The following is a 17,914-nucleotide window of genomic DNA, read 5'->3' as shown; positions in this document are numbered from 1 at the left end:
AGATTTCAAATGGAGAAAATGAGGCAGAAATTTGATTTGTAGTAACATCACCTTTCCATTAAAGATGGCTCTGTTATTTTTCCATTGCTTTAAGTAGTTAAAATCTTCCTCCTCACTTCTAATATTGACTATACTGAGGACTATAGATGATATTACAAAAAAGTCATTAAATTAGTGAATATGCCTATTTCTCAAGACTCTCTTTCTCAAAAACTCCCACTTGTTCCCTGTTACCAGCAGAATAAAGTTCAAGCACCTCGACCTAGCATTCAAGGTCAAAGCCCCACTTACCCTCTGTTAACTCTTCAGAAATCTCATGCTTATGCCAGGGAATTGTAGTCACTGTCTCCTAAAAGTCACTCTCCATCTTGACTTCAAGCCTTCATTACCTTATTATTGTTCTTTTCTCTTCTAAAATGCCTTCCCCTTTTCTCTCTGCCTATTGTTTAGGGTAGTGGTTCCTCACTCTTTTTTTCCTTCAATGTAATAATCTTATGAAAATCTGATGAAAGCTATAGACCCACTTCCCATATTAGACACACTTATGAAACTGCATATAATTTCAGAGAATTCACAGATCCCCTTTGAAGCCAAGAACCTCAAGTAGAAACTTCTCTATGAGGGAGTGGCTGCAGACATGCTGACTGCAAGAGGCCTGACATACGCCCACTTCTCTAAACCTGTAAACTCAGAGATTGCCCTAAGTTTAGAGAGGGTAGGAAAATGAGGAAAGGCTTCATGGAAAAAGTAGAGGTTAAGTTGAGCCTTGAAGAACAGAACAGACAAGATTTACACGTGCAGAGCTTTTTAGAAGGGCATTCCAGGAGGAGGATAATGTAAGAGCAGAGAAGTGCATTGAATCTGCACAGAAACGAGTTGATGTATGAATTCTCTCGTTACCCATGAACATATAGAGCACTTACCACACTATTATAATTATCTGTTGATGTATCTATTTTTCCCACTGGTAGGTATGTACTAAGCATCTATCATAGTACCACATTTCATAAACTATATGCACAAAACTGCTAAATGTTGAAAGGTAAAATGATAGGTTGGACATAGCTTGTGAAGTCATAAGATTTTAAACATGTTTCAAAATTATCAGTTGCTTGGGATCGTTAGAACTCATATACATTAACCAACATGTTAAAAATATATTATCTGAATCTTTTCATTACAGCAGTTCCCTTTAAGACTGCTATCAATCAATACTGTTACCTCAGTTTCTACAATTATTTATACTTTGCCTTAAAATATTCTACAGTCAACACTTCCCCAAAACTCATATTGATCTATTCTAAATCATCTGAATTAATGTACTTACAAAAATAATTTTAAATGTTTAAAAAAATATATGTATCATACGCTTAGAATAATGAATACACAAAGAATAATTCATCAAATTTTTGGTCAGTGTGCACTTTTCTATTTTGACAGAAAGCAATTTACAAATAAATGAGATGCTATACCTTGATTATTACCATCAGTGTTTGAAAATACTGATGAGCCTATGGAATTTGCATACATGAATTATTTTGACAAGAACTACTAAAGGCAAAAGTCCTTCATCTGTTGTTTTAAAAAACAGCAACAACAACAAAAAAACCCAGAACTCTGCCAGGAATAAAACCTAAAGAAAAATAAATGACCTGATAGCCAATATCCCGACCCACCTATTAACACATCTAACAGATCACTTACCGTAGGGATCGCAGTGGTGCAGCTGACTCTTCTGAGCCGTCTCTGCATCAGGTCATGCTCCATACCGTTAACTTCGGACTTCAACCGCTCTAGCTCCTCTTTCTCAAGTTTCAATTGCTTTGCTAACCTCTCCATCCTTGCTCGTTGATGTAACAGCAAGGCTACAGCATTATAGATAACGTCATTGCAGAGAACAACACTGAACAAGTGACTGGAAAATTTCGATATGTATTACTAATGTATAAAAGACTCATTCAACTTGGGGGTTGGCATTTACTCTCATTTCTTTCTAATGCTATGCTGCCTCCATATCTGCTTCAATTTAGCTCTCTGAATGCTACCAAAGTGACATCACCTGAACATCCCTCTTGTTCTGTTGTCCTAAGATTCTCTTTATACTTGTGTGTGTTTTGAACAGGCTGACTACCAGACATACTTAATCATTACTTCCCTTCTTATATACTGAAAGAAAACTAAATTCTCAGGTATCTTGAAACAATCTGAATAGACTTTTTAGAAACTCTATATCTAATTTAGGTCTACTATTAGCTAATCCAATAATTCCACTTCTTATATATTATTTATATGTAAATATCATTATGCCCTCTGGGCCATCCTCTTTAGAAAAGATTCAAAGTCTTTCATTTGATGAACTTTACTCCATTCTCCATGAATCTCTTTTTTCCTACTCTGTAGTTTGTACTTTTGACAATTTCCATTTCACTTGTATTTTTTTGCTCTATGAATATTCTTTCTAAACTAAGCCTTATTAGGCCTACAATTTCATGTTTTAAAACAAAGTCTATAGATGACCCTGAAGCACTAACTTCATTCTTTTTGTTTGTTTCAGACACAGTCTCCCTCTGTTGCCCAGGCTGGAGTGCAGTGGCGTGATCTCAGCTCACTGCAACCTCTGCCTCCTCGCTTCAAGCGATTCTCCTGCCTTAGCCTCCGGAGTAGCTGGGATTACAGATGTGCGCTACCACACTTTAGCAGAGGTGGGGTTTCTCCATGTTGGCCAGGCTGATCTCAAACTTCTGACCTCAGGTGATCCACCCGCCTCAGCCTCCCAAAGTGCTGGGATTATAGGCGTGAGCCACCACACCCAACCACTAACTTTATTCTTAATAGCAATGCTACTGCCCAACATTTAATACTAAACATTTAATTAAAACTAAACAGCTAATATATTTGAATGGGAGATTGCTGCCTCACCACAGAAATGAAATTTCATAAAAGGGTTAAAGTTTACCTTGTGTGTAGGCATAGTCATCTGATCCAGAACTAGAACTCCTCTGGTATTTATGGCTTCCCTTTTCTCCCCCAGAGCCTGGTATCACTGAAATGGGCTGAATAGGTTCTGGTGCTGCAGAGCGCTCTTCTTGGTCCACTAAATTTAAAAGATTTTCAGTCGTTGCTCGGCCTACGGTAATTTTAAAAACTGTAGTTGGGTTTGGTATCACTCGAGGAGATGGTGATGGAGTACACGAAGGTCCAGTTGGCTGTGTGTATGTAATATACACAGGATTAACACTAAACGGAGGTTTTGGTTGACTAGATATCCCTCTTGAAGGAGAACTTGAAGGTGGCGTGGTGGCTGTGTATAGTGAGTGTTGATTCCGTGGAGATGGTTGATTACTGATGGGTGAAGGACTCCTATTAATTGCTGTCCCAGGTCTTTGAGAAGGTTCAACTGTAATTTCTATCTTCTTCATGGAACCTTTGGATAAACTAGATGCTGTATATGGAAGATAGGCTACTGAATGGCTTCCCTGTTTCTGATAGCTAGGAGGTCCTTGTTGATATGGATGGGGTGGAGTAGTTGAAGGACTAGGTGGCATAAAGATGTGGCCCAACTGGGAAGGTTGCACTTGATGCTGTGGAGAGCTGAAGGGTGAAGGACACTGAGAAGGAGGTGGTGAATGGTAAGCAGACTGAGGGATCTGCTGCTGTTTGGGAGAATACTGAGAAGGTTGATAGTTCTGTTGGTGTGGATAAACAGGTAAAGGACGCTGGCTATAGTGAGGCACTGGGCCCTGTGGTGAGGACTGCCATGGCGTACTCTGAGGAGTTTGTCTTCCTGATGAACTCTGAGATGTCTGTCTAATATAAATAGAACCAGGAGATCCATAGAGATTGCTTGGAATTTGTGGAAGAATTTGTAAAGCTCTTGGTACAGTCTGTCCAGAAGGGAGGTTCTGGGATACTGTAACAGTAATTGGATTTGTACTATACCGAGGTATGTGCATGTATGAAGGAGGTGGCGGTGGTGGTGAAGGCCCTTGCATAGCAGACGGATTCATTCCTGTTTGCATGGAAGATGGCTGTTGAGGTGGCTGTGAAGGAGGAGTAGCTGCACTTCTGTTCTGTTCATTCATAAAAAATGGATTGTAGTTGGGAGTAGCAGCAACAACAGCTGGAGCTGAGTGTGGTTCTTGAACTAAACATATCAGCTGTTTACCTGCTGCATGCTGTGGATCAATATGTCCATCACTTGAGCTATGTACCAGTGTTCGACCACCATTAAGTTGGGCTCCATCTCCTGGGTGATAGCTACTAGGAGAATGGACACCCAGGTTAATATGTAAAAGGCGATTTCTATTCATCCTATTGTCATCTGGACTATGGTATTCCATATATAAGTATTTGCTACTCTCCTGGGAAAGGGCTCGGCAACAGGCTTCAAGATTGTTGTTATTCTAGGGGAGAAAAATGGTAAAAGTAACATTGGCAACATTAACAAATTCTAATAGTGGAAGTCAGGCTTTGCTAGAGAGTTATGCAAATACTACTGTCACAGAATAAATAGAAAGCAGTATCTTAACCACAAAAAGCTTCATGGTCATCTATCCTGAAAAGGAGATCCCAAACGATCCATATTATTTTACAAACATTTAGCTCACATTACTAGTACTACCACTACTGCTACTGCTACAGAAATGTAAAGTACCTACTAATGAACACTGTGACTCAACCCCAAGTTTTCTGACTCCAAATCCAGGACTCATTTTATACTTGTTGCATCACCACAATTGCTGCAATATAAGTATAAGTAATATCCATGATTAATATTTAAATCGATAAAAAACATAAAAATAACCATGCTTTAGTTTTTAAAAGGCACTAAAACCACAAAAGGAGAAAAAGAATTACAATAAAATTCCTCAAGAGTTAAAACAATAAAAATTCTAAAGCAGCCCTCATTTTTCTTTTACCTAAATTTATCCTTGAATAACTTCAACTGTCTGAACCATTATATAAGATTTAAGCAAAACAAATAAGTATTAAAAAAATCCGTAACTTGAACTGTGGCTCCATGACTTTGCCCGAGTTAGGGTAATTTAATTAAAAACCTGGTGTCGACTGCCTTAATTAAATTCATTCATACTCTCACAGTCTCAAAAGTTTTTACCCGCTGAAAGGTGTCTTGGTATACTTTCAAAATCACTGAAAGATTTGAATTGTTTAGTTCTACACGCTCACAAAGAAGGTAATAGCAAACTGACACTTTAGAAGTTCCAACTGACAGTAATCAGACTAATAAAAGGTTCCCTCTTTGTAAAATTTTAATATATCAAAAAGCGGTTTTCTATTGAAATACAGAATTCCAAACTATTTTACTAGTGTAAGACACATATTATCCACTACTTTTGAAGTAATCCATAAAAGTTTCCCAATTATTGTGACTTTCTCTGTAGTTCATAAATATACACAGAGATATGCACATGCATCGATATTACTATATATTTTAGGAAAAGCGTTTTATATAAAAACGAAAGGAAATAATTCACTTCTGCTGAGAACCAAATGAAGTTAAACCTAAAACAGGACCCATGATGTTGTAATTTTAGAGTTGGGAGAACTCCTATTAGAGTTCATCTGCTCCAATGCAACTCGCATTTACAGATGAGGAAAGAGATGCCTGGGAAGTTACAGATGCCTGGGAAGTTACATGGCTTGACAATAGGCACTTAACTAGTTAACTGGAAAGTCAATTCTAGCTTCTTACTTTCCTGAGTCCCAGTGCTCTTTCCACATGGTAATTTCAAGGGAAAGGATGTTTGGCCAAAAGGACATTATTAAACTAGAGCTTTAGGAAGTTTAAAAACAAGTCAAGCAAATCTTTGCAAAATGAATTCTTAGAAATTTAATGAATTGGCTTTATTAAAACTCTATAGATCATTTTTAACCTTTTCTTTATATAAAGTTTTTGATACTAAAATTCAAATACTTTAAAAAATGAGATCATGCCTGTAAAACATTAACATCCTACCCAGATGATAGTAACAAATAGTAATTATTATCAATATAGAAAATTTAAAATTCAAATACTTTTAAAAATACTTTGAGTCACAGAAGGATGTATTAATTGAAGAAGAAAATCATTACAACTCAAAGATCGGAATTATTTTTACCTTGCTTGAAAATTGCATTGAGCAAGGAAGGGAAGATATTAAAAGCAAATTTGGAGCCAAAGGATTCAAACTGATTGCCAACTAGAATGTGTCACTGACAGACATCTGAAGGAAAAAAAAATATGGAAGGTGAAATAAAGTATTCTTTTTTTTTTTAAATACACCTATGGATTAGGGGAAAACAAAAACTGGAGAGTTTTCTTTTAAACATAAGGTAGTCATGGATACTTTACCATCTGATATTTTTATTATTAATAACCCTGAAATTCATGTTCTCTACGCTGAGTTAGATAGCCTACTTAGTATTGTCACAAAAAGGATCCAAATTCAAAATGATATAAAGTTGGAATTGTCAGCATATCTATAGTGACAAGTTGAGTAAATTTTCCTATGAAGAAAATTTAAAAACCACAAAACCGAGATATTAAAGTATTATTTTTACAGGAGTATTTTAAAAAGAAAACTACCAGAATAGATTATAATAAGGATAAAAAATGTATCAAACAGTAAACATGAAGAAGAAATCAAAATCATTTCAGAGGTAAGAATTTTTAAGACATATAATGAACACTTTTGAAAGGAATGCGGCAAAAAAGCATCATATTCCTAAAAAGTGATCCTAAATTGAGGATGATACCCCTGAGTGAGGCTCTAAGGCTTGCGCATTAAATGCAAACTACTGAGCCTCATACATTTTAATGTGAAAAAACAGTTTTCCAGAGCCAGTAGGTGGTAAATCTCCATACAATATATTTTATTAATCCCAAAGGAAGAAAAAAGTGGAAGACTTAGGACAGCGTAATTATCAACAAATGTTCACTGAGCTGAATGTAAAGTTCTATTCCTTCAGTTTAGTTAAATGGTCATGAAAAATGCAGGTAATAAAGGGCTAAATGAAATAAAACAAGGTCAGGGCTAGGTGGGGCCCTAAGATAGGTGAGGAAGGTGATTGCTAGGAAGTGGTTTAAACTAAAAGCTTCACCCTTACTTGGTTTCACTCCGGTGGGAAGTATCTTTGCTCTACCAGAAACCAAAATGGGGCTAAAGAGCTGAAATTCAGGCTGGGAATGTGTGTGAGAAAAAGCAAAGGCAAGCTGTAACACAAAAACCATAAGCCCAAAGCTCTAGACTAGTAAAGGGCTTGCAAACAAAGGAAGCACCTCTGTTACCATCATTGTTCTGTGAGTCTCTATTTGTAATTAACCACACCTGTATATACGTTTAGGTTATATCCTGAGCTGCTCACACTGCCATAAGGTAGAGTTTGAACATGAGTACTGACTGTGTGTGAGGAAGACCAGTGAACATGGTAGAAGTGGTGCTGCCCAAAGTTAAGCAAATAGGTAAGTGCCATAACCCAAAACACTACGATCCTGTGAAGGATGATATAAAACACAACAAGGGGACAGTGGGACAGGGGAAGTGGTAGGCCTACTTCTCTGTTGTATTCTATCTTAGAGATGAGATGTAATTCAATGTAAGACACACAGCAAAACAAAGGTAATGTGAGTGAAAGTGGGCTTACATTTAAAATTAGATATCAGTAAGGATTTAGCATTAGAAAAACAAGGAGTAGATTATCTACAGACTTCAAAAAAAAAAAGACTCAAAAGTGTATAGTCTAAGAAGTTAAAACGATAAATTTGAGATTCAAAATTCAACTCTAAGGACTTAGGGACTGATAGTACAACCCAAAATCTTCAAAAAGTGAAACATAAGGAGAATCTGTTTTTCTTGTTGCTACCTGCTTTTACTCTCCTCCAATCTGTGGTTCTCAATGGTGGGAGATTTTGCCTCCCATGAGACATCTGGCAATGTCTAAAGACATTTTCAGTTGTCACAATTGCGGGGAAGCTATTGGTATTTGCTGGGTAGAGGCCTCGGATGCCTAGAATGTTTAGTAATTCTACAATGCACAAGGCAGACTCCCATAACAGAGAATTATCCAGGACAGACTGTCAACAGTGCCAAGGTTGAGGGGAAATCCTGCTCTAAATGTTCCCCCCGACCACACACACACACACACACACACACAAAGAAAACATAACTGGGTTCTAATTACATCACACATCACCAGCTCTAATAGGAAAAACTGAAACTTAATATCACTATCACTGGTGGCAACTTACCTGTAACATGCACTGAGACACCACGCCCTCTGGAATTTCAGGGAAACGTTGTCGAAGATCATGGAGAACCTGAATATCAAGCTGTGGGCTGCTTTGCGCCATGCCAGAGCAAATGGTAGCCAAGTTTCTCTTAGGAAATGGATGTTAACTTGCTTTCCAAAAGTAATGATCTTCTAGCACCACAGTCATTTTCTATTTAAAAAAGAAAAAAAAAACTATGGTTAAGTCTAGTTACATATTTTACTTTATTCCTATTGATCCTGTACAACTCAGTAGTGGTGGCATCTCCTCTGAGGAGGCTTCCACTGACACTCCCCGTCTTAGTCCTGCTGCCTTGTCTCTCCCCTCCATGATGCTGCCAAAGCAGGCTTTGCTTACCCTCACAGGAACACTAAACACACTATACTGAAACCATCTATGCACCTAAAGCTCTCACCTATTTAAAAAAAACAAAAAAACCTGAAGCCCCACCTGGAATATAGCTCATTATTACAGACAGTGAGGATGTACTCAAGAAGTGATGGGAACATATAAGGACCTGGAAGTCAACTTGAAGAGGTGCACTCACTGGCCACATTTGCAACAATTTGAATACCAAAATAATAGAAGACAGTAATGAGTTATAAACCTGTAGAAAAGAGGGAGCCATGCATCCGTATCAATGAAGACAGCTAAATACATACATACAAAAATAGGGGAGAAGGGAAGTCCCTGCTTACAGTAAAATCCAATTGGTAAACATGCAGGAGTGCTGGAGCTAGAAAAATCATTTTGCAGTCATCATAGTATAGAGACTGCTTCAAGCAAGTATCATTAATGGATGCTAAATCTAGGGGAAAATCTGCATGAAGAGTAGGAAGTACACACAGTTTTATAATTGTGTACCCAAAGCTTATTAGTTGCAAAGGGGAAAAACTTAATTATACAGTGGACAAATTGAACAACATCTCGACTGGGTGATCAAAATGAACATCACCAATGAGGGCCAGATGGACTGCATAGGCCTCCAGATGTGACACCATGAGAAGAACACATCATTTTATAGTATTACAGTGAGGAATGCATAACCTGAAACTAATCATGAGGAAATAGAACATTTCTCATTTTGGGTTTTTCTATAAAAAAGGTTGGGGGAAGGAAATGTCATTTTAAGACAAAGGTTTGAAAAATGTCCCAGGTTAAAAAAGAGAGAGCCATGACAACTAAATCCTTTACCTGATCCTAGATTGGATCCTATACTAAAAGGGAAAACTGTTATAAAATAAATGAGTGGATCTATTGACCGAAGTGAAATGTTGACGGTAAATCAGAAGTATTCTGTGTCAATAAATGTATTGAATTTCCTGTTTACTGAATTGATAACTGTGCTGTGGTTACATAAGAGAATATTCCTATTTTTAGGTATTAGACAATGAAGCCTTCAGTGGTAAAGGGCATGCAACTTACTCCCAAACAGTTCAGAAAAAAAATGTACGTGTGTGTACATACAAATGTGTACATGCGCGCATACGTGTGTGCACAGACAACTATAAAGCAAACAGGAAAATGTTAATAGGTGAATTTGGGTAAAGGGTATACAGTGTTCTTTCTCCTATTTTTATTTTCATAATTCCTGTCAGTTTAAAATTATTTCCAAATAAAAAGTAAAAATGAAAACAAAAACCAGCTAACCAAACAAAAGCCTGTAGCTCTACTCAAGGTCTGTGCCTTGTTCACCACTGTATTTCCAGAGCCCAACCCCATATCTACTCAAGTATTGTTAAATGATGAATCAATTTCACTATACTAAATCAATCTACCTAATAAGATAGATTTGGATAAAACAATATTCATACTCAAAAATATATAGACAAGCCTTTTAGATGAATCTTGTCCCCCCATCTCCTGCCATCCCCCACCCAGCAAATATCGAGGGAGTGGAGTCACCTATATAGGGTAACTTGTGAACGCTTAGGGAAAAAAATTGGTTTAGGCTACTAAATCAATGGGTATATTTTTCCAGTTTGTCCCTGTTGAAAATCCCAAATCTGAAATACTAAGAGATTCTACCAGATTAACAATCCAGGATTTAAAATGTTTCAAAGTCCTTAGTGTTAATTTAACTTTTTTCTGAATGGGGTTTGAATTACCTATCTTCCATTTGCACAGTAAAGCAATTTCTAATTTCCACTGGCCAAAGGAGCCCTAGCTAGATGTATAATCTTACCAAGTCACTGAGGCTCTAAGGCAGCGTTGTCCAGTAAAAATGTGAGTCATAGGTATAATTTGAAATGTTCTAGTGGCCAACTTAAACAGGTGAAATTAATTGTAACATTTAACCTATGTCAAAAATATTGTTTTAAATGTAATCTACATAAAATCATTGCTATTTTATATATATATTTCAAATGATATCTTTGATATCCAGTGTATATTTTATACTTACAGCACATCTTAATTCACCCTGGTCCCATTTCCAGTGCTCAGTAGCCACCTGTAGTTAGTGGCTACTTTACTGGACAGTGCAGCTCTAAAGCTTTAGGATCTTCATTTAAATAATAGGCAACAACCTAGAACTCTTAGATTCCTTAATTCAGCATCTCCTTTTAGGGTATACAATCAAGTAGGCACACGGCCTAGCACAGGCTAGGTGTTCAATAAATATTTATTAGGAGAAATGGGGAGAAAAAAGGAATTCACTGAATTTAATGGTAGGGATGATCTTAACTCATCAAATCTGCTTGTTGCTTGTATTTACAGAAATAACAGTTTTCCTAACAGGAAGTGATCCCAATATTTGAGGCGCTAAACTACATTCAGAACACTTCATGGCTATTTAATCAAACCTTCAATAAAAAGCTTCTGAAGCAGCCAAAGGCCTAACTCCAGCTTTCCCAGTGGCTCCCAAAAACGGTTTTATTCATTTCCCAACCTTAATTACAAGCCTTTAAAATACAAGGGCAATACCATTGTCTTTTTTATGAGATAGAAGAAAAGGCAAGAAGGATCAAAACAAGGACAGGCTTCAGGTGTCAAAAGCATAGGCTCTATATACTTCAGAGATCTTGAGAGCGGTTAGCTCTCACCTAGCTTTGTCAGAGCCTTCAGAAACCTCAGATGCTACTGAATCCAAGGTTACCATTATTTTTATCACTATTATTAGCTACCATTTATTGGTAGCTAATAATATGCCCTCAAAGGTAGTTACGATTATCTCCATTTTACAAATAAGAAAATGAACTCAAAGAATGAACATACGGCAGAATCATGACTCAAATCCATGCCTGCCTTCTCCAAAGTCTGTGTTCTTTCCACTGTGTCACTAGTAGGTATCAGAGACATTTCTAATTATGAGTGCCTTTCTTTGACTGGCTAAGGAGCACACCCTCATTAAGTTTATCATTCAAATAGGGAGCTAAAGCTGTGTGGTGAGGTGGACGACTGAGAGGGAAGGAAAAAAATTTTGTACAAATAAGTTAGCTGTTTAAACACACAAGAAGAAAATGCCTTTTGAAAAAATGGTTATAAATACTTGCCTTTGAAGAAACACGTGAAAGCATCTTTCAAATGGAAGCCAACAGCTTATAAAAATGGCTACCATCTGAAAAGATGATTAATACACTGAATTTTCACAACAAATAGGAATCTAAACTGGTAAACACATATCCTCCTTAAGGGATTATGTATGTAATCTTAATAGTGGTTAGCACTCTGCCCTGTACAAACATTCACTCACATAAGCACTAAATGACATGAATAATCATTTAGTATTTCACTGTAATATATAACACTCAAACTTAATTTTTTGATAACTATATCATGTTAAAATACTTTAAAAAAGTAATTTCCATTTTGTTCACTGGGAGGCTTTCTGTTTACAAATAGAAAATATTCCAGCCAGTAAATTCAGTGATACAGTTTAGATGTTTGTCCCCTCCAAATCTCATGTTGAAATGTGATTCCCAATGTTGGAGGTGGGGCCTGATGGGAGGTGACTGGATGATAGGGGCAGATCCCTTGTGAATGGTTTAGCACCATCCTAGGTGAGTCCTTGTTCCATTCACTCAAGATCTGATTGTTTAAAACTCTAGGACCTCTCCCCCACCCGCCTTGCTCCCGCTCTCGCCATATTACATGCCTGCTCTTGCTTCACCATCTGCCATGATTGTTAAGCTTCCTGAGGCTCTCACCAGAAGCTGGGCAGATATTGGTGCCATGCTTATGCAGCCTGTAGAATTCTGAACCAATTAAACCTCTTTTCTTTAGAAATGACCCTGCCTTGGGTGTTTCTTTACAGTGATGTAAAAATGGCCTCATATAGTCAGTTTCCTTTAAAAACACAAAGTTTTACAGTAAAGTATTACGCTGTACTTTTATATTTAATCCAATAGAAAACAAAATGAAAACACTGTCATATAGTATCATATTACAGATGTGGCTACCATGCAGATCAAAGCATATAATCTATTCTTGTCCATATATATCAATGTAGGCAACAACTACTAAGCAAAATACACATTGAGTTTGTTTCTTAACATTATAATGGGCTTAATACAATAAGCGCTGAATGATGATTTGTCACTTTAAAACCAGACAGAGGACTCAAGCAGTATCTAAACTGTACAGGCTAGGCTCAGGCATGACCAAACTCCTGGGATACCCTTGAAACACCCCCACTAAAGTCCAGATGGCCACAGCTGTGGATTGTGGAGCTGTGTAGGCGGTAACCCTAGATCAAGAAAGAAGAAATACTAAAGACATAAACCCTATGATCATCACACAGTTCAGGGGCCACATGAACCAAGAGATTCTGCAGAGTTTTAAGCCTTTAATGCATGTCAGCTTTGTGAGGATTCTTTACTTAAAGGCAAGACACACTATGGGGCCCAGATGCTATGCTTAGCAGTGGAATCAGAGGCTTCCTTCAGTGGTGCAGCTACCTCCCTAATTCAAGACTGCTGGTAACACAAGGCACAGTGGTTTCTGTTCCTGAAAAAGCAGTTGCTAGGATGTCTCCCAACAGAATTGCTCCTCCCAATCAGAGAGGAAGCTCCGCCAGAGCTCTGCTCTAATGCCACAATTCCCCACACTCTAGAAAATGATGTTGACATCTAGTGCTTTGTTTCCACAGTTTTTTTCTGAGCTCAGCAAATAAACAGGGTGGTGCCATTATGGCCCAAAGTGTTTTACCTCTGTCAGAATTTTAGGTCACTTCCTAAAACAGTTGTATCAGAGGTAGTAAAACCAATGGTCTGTGCAATGAATTCAGCCCACAGATTTGCCTGGTTTGGCCGCCGCAGTGTTGTTTTGTTTTAAGTTGAGCTACATTTAAAACTGGGAGACTGGCCTGGCGCGATGGCTCAAGCTTGTAATCCCAGCACTTTGGGAGGCCAAGATGGGCAGATCACAAGGTCAGGAGATCGAGACCATCCTGACTAACACGGTGAAACCCCGTCTCTACTAAAAAATACAAAAAAAAAAACTAGCCGGGCAAGGTGGCGGGCGTAGTCCCAGCTACTCGGGAGGCTGAGGCAGGAGAATGGCGTAAACCCGGGAGGCGGAGCTTGCAGTGAGCTGAGATCTAGCCACTGCACTCCAGCCTGGGCAACAGAGCGAGACTCCATCTCAAAAAAAAAAAAAAAGCTGGGAGATTTCACATAAAAATTTACATATCTAGCTTTTCTCTGAAAAATCACATGATCTAGCAACTGCAGGCAACAACTGGCTGAAGCTAAGGTACCACTCCCCTTTTAGAAAGGACAGTTTGCCTAGTTCCTATACTCCCTAGCTGGTCCCAAGCACTGCAGCCTGGCCTTGCGTCACTCATCTAGGTATCTCCTGGGTTTGTGACACCCAAAATGTGTTCTGCAGAAAGGTTTAAAGATACAATAGTAAGTATCAGTGTACTCTAGTGTGTCTCAACGGCATACTATTGATACAATAATTTGGGGCACAAGAATTCCTTGTCATGCAAGACTATTCCAGGCAATGAAAGGTATTTAGCATCCTGGCCCCTCCCATAAAATCTCAGTAGCACCCCCAAGTGGCCTCTAGAGAGGCAATACTTTCTTGGGCTGACAGCCACTGCTAGCATATTAAGGTAAAGAGGTGAGTGAGCATTTCCCAGGTTTGAAGAAAAGTTAGCCTTGTCTTGCGAGGAATTTTAGGATTGCAAAATAAAAGAATCATTAATTTTTCTGGTTGGTCTGGCCCAATAATAATTGTTGAACAAAACACAGTACGTATATGAGTATAAAGCTTTCAAGCTTTCACCCATTTTTTTGCTGCTTTGGAGGTTTTGATTTTAGATCATATTTATTGAGCTGTATCTGTGTACCAAGTACTGTGCTAAGTGCTTTACCTCATTGAATCCCCAAAATACTTCCATGAGAGAGGTAATATTATCATCCACATTTTACAAATAAGTAAACTTGAAGTTCAGAGAGGGCAAATAAATTGCCTGTGGTTACACAGTCAGCCAGTAGCAAAACTAAGATAGAAATTTAAGGTTATGCTCTTAACCATTATTCTTCCATACTACTGGCTACCTGGTGAGACTATGATGATGTCATAACTCTTAACAACAGTTTAAACCAAACCTTGCTTTTAAAACAGAAGAGTTTTTATACTAGACTGTGAATTATTCAAGTTAAACAGTAATAAAAAGTGGCTGATATTGAGGCATAACAAATGATATTTTACTGGCAGAGGCAAGAGTTCCATTTTTCAAGATTTTTAATGCATATATGTAAAGATGCTACCAAATAACAAGGGAGAGAGGAATACAATAGTTATTATTTCCCCTAAATTAAGCCTCCTAAATAATTTATGAAACAGTCATCCTATAGGATTTTTATTACAATAGAAACCATTTTGAAATAGTCACATATTCACTGCATCTATCTCATATTCTGTTATAGTCTCAAGAGATATGAGACTGAAATATTTATATTAAAATAATCCTCAAAAACATTTTCAATTTAAATATGGCCTCCAGAAACAATATATTCATATTTAATTTAAACTTAACACCCCCCACAAAGAATGTTTGTTAGCTGCCACATTAAACTTATACACAAGAATATTTATAAATATGCATAAATATATAGAGACTACATACGCAGAAATTTCAGCTGAGAGGACACAGAGGCAACAATACCCCAGGAGTAATGAGCACACCCAGCATCTAGATCTTGATTTCTAATTGCATTCTCTCTTTAATAAAGGGAACCAAGGCCCTGTGGAGAAATGGATGATTCTAAAACTGGGGCAGGGAATATATAGGATGAGCCTGGAGCATCTTGTAGCACCAGAAAGTAAGGAAGTACTAAAAAATCAAAATCCCATGATGATGAGGGCATGTCAAAATGACACAGGAGCCAACTGAAGGAGCTCCCAATGGTCAAAGCTGGAAAATTTTGAACACCAAAATATAGTATTGTATTATAACCCAACGTATAAAATAAATAGCCATGAGCCCATGCTGATATAAAGAAATGACTGAATAAATGAATGAATGATAAATAAATGAGGGTTGGGGGGAGCCTCCCACGCAGAAATCCCAAACAATTTACATAGATAATTCACCTCAAGGAGGTGGAGCATAACCTCCCACCTCTTCAGTGTGGACTGCACACAGTGACTGCTTTCCAAAGAGCACAATACAGGAAAGAGGTGTTTAAAAAAAAAAAAAAAAGATTACAGTGAAGAAACCTAACAAACACGTTCTCAGCCAGGTGATCAAGGTCAACATCAACAGTGATAAGTCATGTTGATAGTATGGACTGTTTGCATGGTGTGATGAGAATGTGAGAGTGGCACTTTATCTTTGTGGTCTTCCTCCTCAAAACCCATAACCCCATTCTACCCACGAGAAAACCATCTGACACGTCCCAATTGAGTGATAGTCTACAAAATACCTCATCAGTACTCCTCAAAAACAAAAGTCTGAGAAACTGTCACAGCCAAGAGGAGTCTAAGGAGACATAACAACCAACTGTGATGGGGTTTCCTGGATGGAATCCTGAAAGAGAAAAAAACATGTTCAGTAAAATTTAAGGAAATCTGAATAAAGTACAGACTTCAGTTAATAATAATGTTTCAATCTTGGTTCACTAATTGTAACAAATGTACCATGCTAATGTAAGCTGTTAATAATAGGGGAAACGGAGTGCAGGGTATATAGGAACTCCCTGTACCATCTTCTCAATTTTTCTGTAAAACTAAAACTGTTCTAAAAAATATAGTTATTTAAAAATAGGAAAAAAATATACCTCAAGATGGTTTATCAACCCTGGCACAGAAATTTTATTCACATCTCCAGCTCTGAAAGCAACTTCTTTTCAGTAGTCTAGAAATCTGAGAAAACGAAAAGATGGTTATCTTTTTGCTAACTTCCCATCTCAATATGGAAAGTAACAAAAACTAGTAGACTTCTGGTGCCTCAAAGTAACAGCAGACAGGATGCTAGACCACACTTTCAGGGCAGGTTGGCTCTTTCCCAAGTATCCTTACAAGCTGAATCTTCTTTTCTTTAAATATCTTCTACAGCAAGTAAATTCTACATTATCCCACAGAAGACAGCAGAAGTTCAAAAAGAAAAACAAGTCCACTACTTATCTTCTTAAGTCAACACCTGGTTCTGACTCAGCATCCTGAGCCTCCATTCTATTTAGAAAAGAGAGGATTAAGCCCAGGCCTATGAAGCATGCATATAATTTTTTTTTTTTTTTTTTTTTTTTTTTTTGAGACAGGCTAGGGTGTAGTGGCATACTCACGGCTCACTGCAGCCTTGACCTCCCAAGCTCAAGTGATCCTCCCATCTCAGCTCCCCAAGTAGCTGGGACTATAGGTGTGCACCACCACACCTGGCTAATTTTTTTATTTTTCATAGAGACAGGGTTTCACCATATTGCCCATATTGCCCAAGCTGGTCTCAAACTCCTGGGCTCAAGCAATCCGCCCACCTGGGCCTGTAATCCTAGGTGTTGGGATTACAGGTGTGAGCCACCATGCCCAGCCTATATGATTTTTAATTGCATAGCATACAGTGTGTATAACTTTTTGAAAAATGCTACCTCTATTATAAATCCTCTTTCTGGTCTGTGAAAAACTACATATATATATATATAGAGAGAGAGAGAGAGAGAGAGAGAGAGAGAGAAATAGTAACCTTATTCACTTATTTTGACAGATGAGCACTCTCCCCATTTAGAGATTATCTGCATTCTCAGTAAACCTAGTAATTCAATGTTAATATTATCATTTTAGGGCATATATTGGCTTTTATCAGAGCTATCATACACACAAGTTTCTAATTGATCTCCTGAGTAAACTTCATTTTACAACCACAGTAGAGCTAAAATAACATACCCTGTTTATATCATATATTTAATTTAGCAGTTTACCAAACTTTCTTATTTTTTAATTTCTCAGTTACTTTGATTATCCAAAAAAAATAAAAAAAAAACTTCAAGTATGAGCAAGAAGCACTGTGCACTGGCATGAATGCTGCTTCTACCATGTGTAATATTTTTTTCTACTTTCTGATACAACACCACAAAATCCACCCCACATTTTTTTGTTGTTGTTGTTTTTCCTTTGAGACGGAGTTTCGCTCTGTCGCCCAGGCTGGAGTGCAGTGGTGCGATCTCGGCTCACTGCAACCTCCGCCTCCCAGGTTCAAGC

General features: G+C 37.7%; 1 protein-coding gene across 1 annotated transcript in view; it reads right to left on the bottom strand.

Annotated features, from left to right (window-relative positions):
• TAB3 (TGF-beta activated kinase 1/MAP3K7 binding protein 3) overlaps window positions 1-17,914 on the bottom strand; it is a 61,567-nt gene that overhangs the window by 23,744 nt on the left and 19,909 nt on the right. The window contains exons 3-7 of the mRNA XM_011932167.1: window positions 16,501-16,585; window positions 16,147-16,250; window positions 8,249-8,440; window positions 2,957-4,403; window positions 1,705-1,865 (exon numbers count right to left, since the gene is read on the bottom strand). Of these exons, the coding sequence (XP_011787557.1) occupies window positions 1,705-1,865; window positions 2,957-4,403; window positions 8,249-8,350 (1,710 nt within the window). The 5' untranslated portion in view covers window positions 8,351-8,440; window positions 16,147-16,250; window positions 16,501-16,585. The remainder of the gene's footprint in view (window positions 1-1,704; window positions 1,866-2,956; window positions 4,404-8,248; window positions 8,441-16,146; window positions 16,251-16,500; window positions 16,586-17,914) is intronic.

Source organism: Colobus angolensis, unplaced genomic scaffold (genome assembly GCF_000951035.1).
Source record: "Colobus angolensis palliatus isolate OR3802 unplaced genomic scaffold, Cang.pa_1.0 Scaffold942, whole genome shotgun sequence".
Classification (NCBI taxonomy): Eukaryota; Metazoa; Chordata; class Mammalia; order Primates; family Cercopithecidae; genus Colobus; species Colobus angolensis.
The sequence above is the reverse complement of the archived record's forward strand: the minus strand, read 5'-3'. Positions and strand labels throughout refer to the sequence as shown.